The 12,658-nt window shown below is 47.6% G+C and overlaps 1 protein-coding gene and 1 non-coding gene across 2 annotated transcripts; one reads left to right on the top strand and one right to left on the bottom strand.

Annotated features, from left to right (window-relative positions):
* Positions 1 to 361: 361 nt before the first annotated feature.
* TRNAR-ACG lies at positions 362 to 434 on the top strand. The gene has a single exon. It is a non-coding gene; the product is annotated as a tRNA-Arg (tRNA).
* A 157-nt stretch (positions 435 to 591) lies between these two features.
* Positions 592 to 3,154, bottom strand: LOC119349572 (urease accessory protein G-like). Its single transcript, XM_037617622.1, has 7 exons — positions 3,023 to 3,154; positions 2,719 to 2,928; positions 2,226 to 2,286; positions 1,705 to 1,906; positions 1,221 to 1,342; positions 995 to 1,099; positions 592 to 898 (listed from the first exon to the last, which is right to left on the bottom strand). Exons 1-7 carry the CDS (start codon positions 3,100 to 3,102, stop codon positions 818 to 820), a joined length of 861 nt encoding a protein of 286 aa, XP_037473519.1. The 5' UTR covers positions 3,103 to 3,154; the 3' UTR covers positions 592 to 817.
* Positions 3,155 to 12,658: the final 9,504 nt, after the last annotated feature.

Below are 12,658 nucleotides of genomic sequence, written 5' to 3'. Positions count from 1 at the left end.
AGCTGGGAGCAAGGGTGAAGCCTTTGATGCAGGTTGAGCTCTCATCTCCTTCTCCGTCCTATCATCAGCGAATCTAAACTATGATTCCTTCACTTATAGAAGAACAATAAGAATCCGGATCCTCCGATATGATTTGTACCCTGCTAGTAGGGAGGGGGGCATGAGTTAACCGAACATGATAGGGCACCGATCCACGTGTAACCAAGCAAGGGCGTACATGTGGATGTTCCCTACATGTATGTACAGTTACATGGATAATTTTGCTTTTGCACTTGGATATAGTGCTGAGCACTGTTACCTTTCTTCATTCCCTGCTTATGTTGCAGACCTAGTTCACTAGTAGTGCAAATTCAGCATCAATGACTCCGTGGCCCAATGGATAAGGCGCTGGTCTACGAAACCAGAGATTCTGGGTTCGATCCCCAGCGGAGTCGTTTTTTTTTTTTGCGTTTTTCCTTTTTCTTCTTCCTTGCTTTTGCCCCTAAAGCTTCTGTACCCATGATAAATAATCCATGAAAGTTCCCAAATTCTGCTGATTATGAGACCTGGTGTATGTACCTTCCTGATCCATCGCTCAAAATGCTTCAAACATACCGTGACAGAACCATTTCTATTTCATATATATCCTCTGATTCGAAAGAATCTTATTGTTTTGTTGTTCTCCAGAGTGCCCAGCTCATGACACAGCGGAGGCAACAATGCCTTAGCATTACAGTTTTGCTTATTCATTCTCATCATGGGCCCTTGCATCTGATGAAGTTACATAAAGAAGGCTGCACAATTTACACGTGCGTGCGTTCGGGCGACGTGAACGCCTCTATCGGCGCCGGTTGCCGGTGGCGATCTCCCAGGCTCGCAGCACATGGTCCACAATCTCCACGCCGACCCCGTGCTTCACCTGCGTGCCACGATTGTGCAGAACAGAATGAGTTCATGGTATCGCCATCGCGACGAGAAAGACAGAACTGCCGGTGTGTGTGATTTGGTCTCGAACCTGGGCGAACACGAAGGGCCCTCCATCCCGCATCCGAAGGGCGTCTCGCTCCATCACCGCTAGGTCGGCTCCAACCGCGGAGGCAAGGTCCGTCTTGTTTATGACCTGCATTTGGAACGAATGATCCGAGTTAGTGAAACTGGTGGGTGCGTCTCAAACAGGTGACAAGATAGATCAGTGCAGGTTTGCATTGTGGTTGAATGGTTTGGCGATGGTAGGAACGCACCAAAAGATCTGCCTGGGTTATACCAGGGCCACCTTTTCTTGGTATCTTGTCCCCACCAGACACGTCGATGATGTAGATTATGTAGTCTGCTAGCTCCCTGCTGAAGTTGGCTGCCAGGTTATCTGCACACAAGATGCACAAAAAGTAGCTTTCTTATTTCCTGATCAGTAATCATATGGACTTGACATAAAATGGCAGAAGTTGGGGCCATTCGGCCATCAGAATATTGTTCAGCCACCCACTATCCAAAAGCAAACAGATCATGAGATGTTCAACTAATGCCAATATAGAATAAAATAGCTTGAGAAAAATCAACTGCACACGCAACATATTCCTAAACAATATTACGGAAAAAGATATAGGCTTCACTCAAAACAAAAAAAAGCTACAGGACATTTTCCAAACAGTCAACTGACAACACTAAGCCTGTCTAAACATACACGATGATAAAACCTTCCAGTGTGAGATTCAACAGGGACAATACCTCCTCCAGATTCACAGAGCAGCAAATCGGCCTTGTACAAGTTGGATAGCTCCTCCAGAGGGCCCAGATTTATGCTGATGTCCTCGCGTATAGCTGCATGAGGGCAGCCTCCAGTTTCAACGGCACGTATACGCTCTTCAGGAAGAGCTCCATGCTTGACCAAGAATTCTCCATCCTCTTTTGTGAATATATCATTTGTAACCTGCACATAATGAAAAACAAAGAAAGAGAACTCGTAAGGGTGTAGTATAATTCAAGCATACAGGGTGGAGACTATTAGGTATTTGTGTTTAAGAAAATAAATATCGCAGGAATGTTAAGTAATTAGATTTCTATGCTGGCCCCCACAGACAAAAATTGACCTGTTTTATGAATCAACCGTTTGCAGTTCAGAAACAGGACCAACTGAATATATCTTTGGATCCCCAAAGATGAGGCAAATGGTGCAGTTTAATCCAGAAAAAGTAGATAACAGCTTAAGCAATCTTAAGAGAAGCACAGGGCGGAACCATGGCACATACCGCTGCAAGACTATATTTGTCACGCAGGGAAGTGCAGAGTGCTAACATCAGGGCAGTCTTCCTGCACAAGGCAAAACAGGCAGAAGATTGTGGGGATCATGTCACTTCATCATTTCATAGTTGCTGTCATATGAAATTAGAAACCCTTGCTGCACCACATGAGGTTTATTTTGTCAACACGAAAACGCTATGCGCAAATTCCTTCGAATTAACCAGATCTCCCAAACTCTCTTCTGAATTCCAAAATGCTAGGATGATATATACTGTGATAGGGAAACATAACCCCAGAATAACCCCAACATTTCACAGCAGATTTGTGGTCAAAGCAACATTTTTCAGCGGCTAAATGTGTGTAGTACATGCATCCACAATTATCTCCAAAGATCAAAGATCAATAGGAAAATGCAGCAGAGACGGCTCCTATCTCGCCGGACAACACAGCATAACGGCCAGTCCGCCACCTAAGCAACCGCAGGCGAAAAGCTGGGCGTACCCGGTGCCGACGGGGCCGCCGATGCCGACGGTGAAGGCGCGGTCGGCGAAACTGCGGGAGTCGAGCGGCGGCGCGCGCTTGGAGAAGTCCCCGGCGGAGTAGATGGGCTCGTGGGAGTGCGGCGCCAGGCCGTCGTGCGAGTGCCACACGCGCCCGTCCTCGCCGACCCACGACCCCGCCCCCGCCCCCGCCCCCTTCCCGGCGGCATCCCTGCAAGCGCAAAGCAGAGCAGAGCAGGCGCTGTTTGAGCCGTCGGCTGCGCGGACGGAGAGAAGGATGGCGAGGCGGAGGCGGGTAGACTCACCCGTGATGGTGGTGGTGATGGTGGTCGTCGTCGTTGTGGGAGTGGCCGCCGCGGTGGTGGTGGTGATCCTGGGACGCCATGGACGGATAAGACTTTGATTCCGGTGGTTGGTTGACCTTGTGGGATTCTCACCTCAAGAGGAGAGAGGAATGGAGGATGACCGTGCTAGATTCTATGGTGACGTGTTTTTTCTTTTCTTTTCTTTTCTTTTGCTGGGAGAAATTGCCGGGTGACGTTAAAATTAAAATAATATTTACCGGTTTCAGAGATTCAACATTTTTTTTGAAAACATCAGTAATTTTATTCATACTCATAACAAATACAGGTACACTGATTCGGATCTAAGATCCAACAAAATACAAAGTAACTCATATGACTTCTTCGCTGTATAAATCTCTGTTAGAAGAAATAATCCAAAGACTTTGATAAAAAGGATGCAATTGGACTGGAGCAACGATGTTGTCACCCATTCACCCGCACAAACATTACCAACGATGATTTTTGAAAGCACCTTGAGCCGTCCATCCAAAAATATGGTAAGGCTTGATCGATGAAGAACATACTTGGGCCCGAGATGATCCCGTAGAAGTGCAGGATGTCGGATCCATAATATCTTAATCATGATGTCGATGAAACACTTCAACTTCACAAAGGATCAAACATCTGAATAATCAGATCTGCGAGGACTGGAAACTCTTTAACCTTATCGCACCGTCAAAAGAACAAGAATAAATTTATTCTCACAAAATATGATGATCGCTAGACGATGATGCAGAACATAGCACTCCTAAGACAATGATGCAGAATAAGTTTGGTGTGAGCAATGGGCGTCGATGATTCAATACATCTAAGCCGTGTACGTATCTCCTATATCTAAATAGCTAGTCCATATTTCCCGCAATAGAAGATAAACAAAAGAAGAAAAAGGCCGGTGGTCTTAAATTCTAATGCTTGTGGTGGTGCCACTTTACAGAATAATGAACAAAAATAAAAATAAATAAATAAATAAAATTTCTAAGAAAGAATAAGTTAGTGGTATTGGTATATTACCCTTAAAGAAGAAAGAAAAGAAAATAACACCTAAAAGAAAATCAAAATGATAAAGGTTTCTAAGTAAGAATGAACTAGTGGTATTAGTATTACCCTTTGGAAAAAACAAAATAGAAAATTAATCAAATAATGATAAAATATCTAGACAATTTACATAGAATTGCGCTTTTATAATAATTCTCTCGGGGCCGCCACCCCGACATCCACCGCTCCATCGCGCGCAGCGCAATCAACCGGCACCGCCTTCCAGGGCCGCCGCCCCGACATACCACCGCTCCCCTCGAGCAGCAACGCCGCACAACCCAGCTGCCCGCAGCCCACGCTGCTCAGGGCAACCGCTCGCAGACCACAAACATCGCACCACATCCAGGGCCACCGCCCCGACGTAAAGTCAGACCGCCCACTCTGGAGCGCGTCGATCGGACCAACAAGCCTGCCACCCAAGCGAAGGCCGATCCGCCGCCCCGCCCCATGGAGCCGCCCGCGCATCACTTTCCGAGGCCGCAACCTCGGCGCACATCAGCCGTCCGAGGCCGTTGCCCCGGCATCCATCAAACTCGACGTAGGAAAAAACCAGATGCACCAAGCACAAGCTAACTCTCCCAAGCAACGCCCCCAAGGGGGGAACGACGAAGACGCTGCCATCGCCCGCTCCTGAAACATCTGGAGCTTAGGTTTTCACCCGGAGAGCCCGATACCCAGGTAGAAGAAGATGAGTTCCACATCGACGCCTCCAAGGAGGGTACGATGCCCGAAAGCGCCGCTGTCGATGACACCGACAAAGTCGGGTCAAGGCTTTCGCCCGGAACACACACATCCCAATGGAGGCCTGCAGATCTGATCCACCCAAAAGCGTGGAGATCGTTGGAGCCGTTCCTGTTGCACCTTGCACTCTCCAGCGTCGACCACCAAGCTTCAGCGCGCAGCACCCACAATAGCACCACCTCAAACTGCGAATGAGATGCAAGGGCACACGTCACCACAGCCAAAACACCATGGCTCCCAGCCCGGGGCCGCCGCCCCGGCTTCCTCCTCGCCCATGTTCCGCAACTCCCCGCAAGAGCACCACCAGGTCACACCCACACGTGCCATGCCCGCGCCGCGCCAGACCAGATCGACCGAAGCACGGGCCTCCGGCCCACAGTGCCAGGGCCGCCGCCGCAGGCCGGCCACGCAAAGCACACCACCAGATTCGGGCACGAGGGCCCCGGATCCGCCGCCCCCGCCGGAGGAGAAGAGCTCCAGCCCGCCGGCGTCGAACTCGCGGCGACCACGCGCCGACGCCGCATGAGGCAGCCACAGGCCGCCCGCCCCCTGGAGAAGAATCCCCGCCGCCGCTGCCACACAGGCTTTGCCTGGCAGCACATCCCGGTGGCGGCGAGGAGAGGGCGGGAGACGACGGAGGAAGCGTTGTCGGCGGTGGCTTCGGTCGCCGCCCGTGTCGCTCGTGCGGAGCGATGTGAGGGTCTTTTTTTACTCGTAGCCACTCAGATATCTTCACTAAAGTTTCAATCTTTTCCCTTAGGAGCATCTAGACCCCATATTTCTTCCCTCCATAAATGTCCGCCTGGTAAAAAAAAGCTGACCCAACTGGATCCCTCACTTTGTCCCTCAAACATCTGGACTTACCGACGTACCTCAAATGCTCAAATCCATCTCAAGTATATACGAGGCTGCCCGGGCACCCCGCTCGGTCCCACCTGCAGCGGCCCAATACTTCTTCCTCCCGTCTCTCTCGAGGAAAGCATACAACGACGCCGACATGGGTGGTCGTGCCTCGCGACGGCGACGGGTTGGGCGTAGGAGGCCCCCTGCGGGCATGCTGGCGTGGGTGCTGGTCGCCGTGGGTGTTTTGTCCGCCATTGGTAGCCGAGCTGGCCGTGTTGTCGCCATCGTGATACTAGCCCAGCTGGCCGTGGTGTCTGCCTGCGTGCGTAGAGACTGCATGTTGCCAGTCGGATTTGGCCGAACGGCTAGGATCGGCTGGATGGAGAATCGATCCGTGGAAAGATGAGATTGACCAATCACAACGCATGCATGATTTAATTTATTTATTACTAGTAGTACGTTGTTTGAGGAGGCCATCGATCGGTGCGAACAAAATTAATAAATAAATTATAATAATGTACTACTAGCCGATCCTAGCCGCAAAATTAATGAAGAGACACATCGAAACACATCATTTGTTGACCAGCCGCAAATGAAGAGACTATCCTAATTAAAACATGGATGAATCTAAATGGACGGTGAGGATACCATTTAGAAGGGGGTCGATCTGTGTGAGGCAGAGCATAGCCAATGGGCAAGAAGCGATCCGTGGGAGGGCCTCCTCCTCGTCCCACCAAACCAAACAAATACTAAGAATATTAGGCCCATAAGGGTTCCTTTTTTCTGGTTTTTCTGGAATTTTTTTTACCGTGGTTGTTTGAGCGACACGTGTGCATGATGGTTTCCTAGAAGTGATCGATCTCATTTCTTTCTTGCTCAACTTGTTTACGCACGTTTTTCTTAGCGCTGCCATTGCCACGTTATGTGCTTCCGCCTATAGACGCGTGTGCATCGGGAAGGTTCTTCCTTGTTTTTTAAGTTGGGTTGACTGTGAGCATGGTAGGCTTGATTTCACGTGCCTGTTCTAGATGTGTGTGGGCTGGTCTTGTCCCACGTGACGCTGTCTGGTTCTTGCATGTGGCCACGTTTGTCTGATGCATTGTTGACTGTCCTATGCCATCGATGGGCACGTAGCATTCTGGGCAGTTCTTTTTTGTCTCACGTTACCTTGAGGGGTGGCTTTTTAGATATTTTATTCGGTGTCCTCTGGCGAAGACTCGAGATGAGTGTGGTGCCACCGGTCGGCCGCCGTATACGCCTATAAAAGGGTCTTCTCCTTCCTGACGGTCACTGCCTCGCGTACCTCACCACGCTGCTTCCTGTTGGAAAATATGCCCTACAGGCAATAATAAAAGTATTATTATTATATTTCCTTGTTCATGATAATTGTCTTTTATTCATGCTATAACTGTATTATCCGGAAATCGTAATACACGTGTGAATACATAGACCACAATATGTCCCTAGTGAGCCTCTAGTTGACTAGCTCGTTGTGATCAACAGATAGTCATGGTTTCCTGGCTATGGACATTGGATGTCGTTGATAACGGGATCACATCATTAGGAGAATGATGTGATGGACAAGACCCAATCCTAAGCATAGCACAAAGATCGTGTAGTTCGTTTGCTAGAGCTTTGCCAATGTCAAGTATCTCTTCCTTTGACCATGAGATCGTGTAACTCCTGGATACCGTAGGAGTGCTTTGGGTGTATCAAACGTCACAACGTAACTGGGTGACTATAAAGGTGCACCACAGGTATCTCCGAAAGTATCTATTGTTTTATGCGGATCGAGACTGGGATTTGTCACTCCGTGTAAACGGAGAGGTATCTCTGGGCCCACTCGGTAGGACATCATCATATGCGCAATGTGACCAAGGAGTTGATCACAGGATGATGTGTTACGGAACGAGTAAAGTGACTTGCCGGTAACGAGATTGAACAAGGTATTGGATACCGACGATCGAATCTCGGGCAAGTAACATACCGATAGACAAAGGGAATTGAATACGGGATTGATTAAGTCCTTGACATCGTGGTTCATCCGATGAGATCATCGTGGAACATGTGGGAGCCAACATGGGTATCCAGATCCCGCTGTTGGTTATTGACCGGAGAACGTCTCGGTCATGTCTACATGTCTCCCGAACCCGTAGGGTCTACACACTTAAGGTTCGATGACGCTAGGGTTATAAAGGAAGCTTGTATGTGGTTACCGAATGTTGTTCGGAGTCCCGGATGAGATCCCGGACGTCACAAGGAGCTCCGGAATGGTCCGGAGGTAAAGATTTATATATAGGAAGTCCTGTTTCGGCCATCGGGACAAGTTTCGGGGTCATCGGTATTGTACCGGGACCACCGGAAGGGTCCCGGGGGCCCACCGGGTGGGGCCACCTGCCCCGGGGGGCCACATGGGCTGTAGGGGGTGCGCCTTGGCCTACATGGGCCAAGGGCACCAGCCCCAAGAGGCCCATGCGCCTAGGGAACCCTAGAGGGAAGAGTCCTCAAGGGGGAAGGCACCTCCGAGGTGCCTTGGGGAGGATGGACTCCTCCCCCCTCTTGGCCGCACCCCAAAAACCATCTAGGGCTGGCCGCCGCCCCTAGGGGGTGGGAAAACCCTAAAGGGGGCGCAGCCCCCTTCCCCCCTATATATATTGAGGCATGGGGCTGCCCATAACACGCGATTTGATCTCTCGTTGGTGCAGCCCTGCCCCTCTCCCTCCTCCTCTTCTCCCATGGTGCTTGGCGAAGCCCTGCTGGATTGCCACGCTCCTCCATCACCACCACACCGTTGTGCTGCTGTTGGATGGAGTCTTCCTCAACCTCTCCCTCTCTCCTTGCTGGATCAAGGCGTGGGAGACGTCACCTGGCTGTACGTGTGTTGAACGCGGAGGTGCCGTCCGTTCGGCACTTGATCATCGGTGATTTGAATCACGACGAGTACGACTCCATCAACCCCGTTCACTTGAACGCTTCCGCTTAGCGATCTACAAGGGTATGTAGATGCACTCTCCTTTCTACTCGTTGCTGGTCTCTCCATAGATAGATCTTGGTGTTACGTAGGAAAATTTTTGAATTTCTGCTACGTTCCCCAACAGTGGCATCATGAGCTAGGTCTATTGCGTAGATTCTTTGCACGAGTAGAACACAAAGTAGTTGTGGGCGTTGATGTTGTTCAATATGCTTACCGTTACTAGTCCAATCTTGTTTCGATGGTATTGTGGGATGAAGCGGCCCGGACCGACCTTACACGTACTCTTACGTGAGACAGGTTCCACCGATTGACATGCACTTGGTGCATAAGGTGGCTAGCGGGTGCCAGTCTCTCCCACTTTAGTCGGAACGGATTCGATGAAAAGGGTCCTTATGAAGGGTAAATAGCAATTGGCATATCACGTTGTGGTCTTGCGTAGGTAAGAAACATTCCTGCTAGAAACCCATAGCAGCCACGTAAAACATGCAACAACAATTAGAGGACGTCTAACTTGTTTTTGCAGGGTATGCTATGTGATGTGATATGGCCAAGAAGTATGTGATGTATGAGATTGATCATGTTCTTGTAATTGGATTCACGACTTGCATGTCGATGAGTATGACAACCGGCAGGAGCCATAGGAGTTGTCTTTATTTATTGTATGACCTGCGTGTTATTGAACAACGCCATGTAAACTACTTTACTTTATTGCTAAACGCGTTAGTCATAGAAGTATAAGTAGTCGTTGGCGTGACAACTTCATGAAGACACGATGATGGAGATCATGATGATGGAGATCATGGTGTCATGCCGGTGACGATGATGATCATGGAGCCCCGAAGATGAAGATCAAAAGGAGCAAAAAATGATATTGGCCATATCATGTCACTATTTGATTGCATGTGATGTTTATCATGTTTATGCATCTTGTTTACTTAGGACGACGGTAGTAAATAAGATGATCCCTTACAAAATTTCAAGAAGTGTTCTCCCCTAACTGTGCACCGTTGCTACAGTTCGTCGCTTCTAAGCACCACGTGATGATCGGGTGTGATGGATTCTTACGTTCACATACAACGGGTGTAAGACAGTTTTACACAGCGAAAACACTTAGGGTTAACTTGACGAGCCTAGCATGTGCAGACATGGCCTCGGAACACGGAGACCGAAAGGTCGAGCATGAGTCGTATGGTAGATACAATCAACATGAAGATGTTCACCGATGATGACTAGTCCGTCTCACGTGATGATCGGACACGGCCTAGTTGACTCGGATCATGTGATCACTTAGATGACCAGAGGGATGTCTATCTAAGTGGGAGTTCATAAGATGAACTTAATTATCCTGAACATAGTCAAAAGACCTTTTGCAAATTATGTCGTAAGCTCGCGCTTTAGTTCCACTGTTTAGATATGTTCCTAGAGAAAATATAGTTGAAAGTTGATAGTAGCGATTATGCGATCAGTAGAAAGCTTATGTCCTTAATGCACCGCTCAGTGTGCTGAACCCCAACGTCGTTTGTCGATGTTGCGAACATCGGACATACACGTTTTGATAACTACGTGATAGTTCAATTAAATGGTTTAAGTAGAGGCACCAAAGACGTTTTCGAAACGTCGCGGAACATATGAGATGTTTTGAGGGCTGAAATTGGGATTTCAGGCTCGTGCCCATGTCAAGAGGTATAAGACCTCCGGCGATTTTCTTAGCCTGCAAACTAAGGGAGAAAAGCTCAATCGTTGAGCTTGTGCTCAGATTGTCTGAGTGCAACAATCACTTGAATCGAGTGGGAGTTGATCTTCCAGATGAGATAGTGATGTTTCTCCAAAGTCATTGCCACCAAGCTGCTAGAGCTTCGTGATGAACTATAACATATCAGGGATGGATATGATGATCCTTGAGGTATTCACGATGTTTGACACCGCGAAAGTAGAAATCAAGAAGGAGCATCAATTGTTGATGGTTGGTGAAACCACTAGTTTCAAGAAGGGCAAGGGAACAAAGGGATACTTCATGAAACGGCAATTCAGCTGCTGCTCTAGTGAAGAAACCCAAGGTTGAACCCAAACCCGAGACTAAGTGCTTCTGTAATAAGGGGAACAACCACTGGAGCAGCATTACCCTAGATACTTGGTAGATGAGAAGGCTGGCAAGGTCGATAGAAGTATATTGGATATATATTATGTTAATGTGTACTTTACTAGTACTCCTAGTAGCACCAGGGTATTGGATACCGGTTCGGTTGCTAAGTATTAGTAACTCGAAATAAAAGCTACAGAATAAACGGAGACTAGCTAAAGGTGAGCTGACGATATATGTTGGAAGTGTTTCCAAGGTTGATATGATCAAGCATCGCACGCTCCCTCTACCACCGAGATTGGTGTTTGCGTTGAGCATAGACATGATTGGATTATGTCTATCGCAATACGGTTATTCATTTAAGGAGAATAATGGTTACTCTGTTTATTTGAATAATACCTTCAATGGTCTTACACCTAAAATGAATGGTTTATTGAATCTCGATCGTAGTGATACACATTTTCATGCCAAAAGATATAAGATAGTAATGATAGTACCACTTACTTGTGGCACTGCTATGTAAGTCATATTGGTATAAAACGCATGAAGAAGCTCCATGTTGATGGATCTTTGGACTCACTCGTTTTGAAAAGTTTGAGACATGCAAACCATGTCTATTGGTGTATATGCATGAAGAAACTCCATGCAAATGGACCGTTCGGACTCACTTGATTTTGAATCACTTGAGATATGCAAATCATACCACATAGGCAAGATGACTGAAAAGCCTCGGTTTCAATAAGATGGAACAAGATAGCAACTTGTTGGAAGTAACACATTTTGATGTGTGCAGTCCAATAAGTGCTGAGGTATGCAGTGAATATCGTTATGTTCTTACTTCACAGATGATTCGAGTAGATGTTGAGAATATTTACTTGATGAAACACAAGTCTGAATTATTGAATGGTTCAAGTAATTTCAGAGTGAAGTAGAAGATCATTGTGACAAGAGGATAAAATGTCTATGATATGATCATAGAGATGAATATCTGAGTTACAAGTTTTGGCACACAATTAAGACATTGTGGAAATTGTTTCGCAATTAATACCGCCTGGAACACCATAGTGTGATGGTGTGTCCGAACATCATAGTTGCACCCTATTGGATATGCTGCGTACCATGATGTCTCTTATCGAATTACCACTATCGTTCATGGGTTAGGCATTAGAGACAACCACATTCACTTTAAATAGGGCACCACGTAATTCCGATGAGATGACACCGTATGAATTATGATTTAGAGAAACCTAAGTTGTCGTTTCTTGAAGGTTTGGGGCTGCGACGCTTATGTGAAAAAGTTTCAGGATTAAGCTCGAACCCAAAGCGGATAAAATACATCTTCATAGGACACCCAAAACAGTTGGGTATACCTCCTAATTCAGATCCGAAAGCAATATGAATTGTTTATAGAATCGGGTCCTTTCTCGAGGAAAGGTTTCTCTCGAAAGAGTTGAGTGGGAGGATGGTGGAGACTTGATGAGGTTATTGAACCGTCTCTTCAACTAGTGTGTGGCAGGGCACAGGAAGTTGTTCCTGTGGCACCTACACCAATTGAAGTGGAAGCTTATGATATTGATCATGAAACTTCGGATCAAGTCACTACCAAACCTCGTGGGATGACAAGGATGCGTACTACTTCAGAGTGGTACGTAATCCTGTCTTGGAAGTCATGTTGCTGGACAACAATGAACCTACGAGCTATGGAGAAGCGATGGTGGGCCCGGATTCCAATAAATGGCTCGAGGCCATAAAATCCGAGAACGGATCCATGGACTTTGGTGGACTTGCCCGATGATCGGCAAGCCATTAAGATAAATGGATCTTTAAGAAGAAGACGGACGTGGATGGTAATGTCACCATCTGTGAAGCTCGACTTGTGGCGAAGAGTTTTTCACAAGTTCAAGGAGTTGACTACGATGAGATT

Source organism: Triticum dicoccoides, chromosome 1B (genome assembly GCF_002162155.2).
Source record: "Triticum dicoccoides isolate Atlit2015 ecotype Zavitan chromosome 1B, WEW_v2.0, whole genome shotgun sequence".
NCBI classification, from domain to species: Eukaryota; Viridiplantae; Streptophyta; class Magnoliopsida; order Poales; family Poaceae; genus Triticum; species Triticum dicoccoides.
Note: the sequence above shows the minus strand (reverse complement) of the source record. Positions and strands in the feature narration are given on the sequence as shown.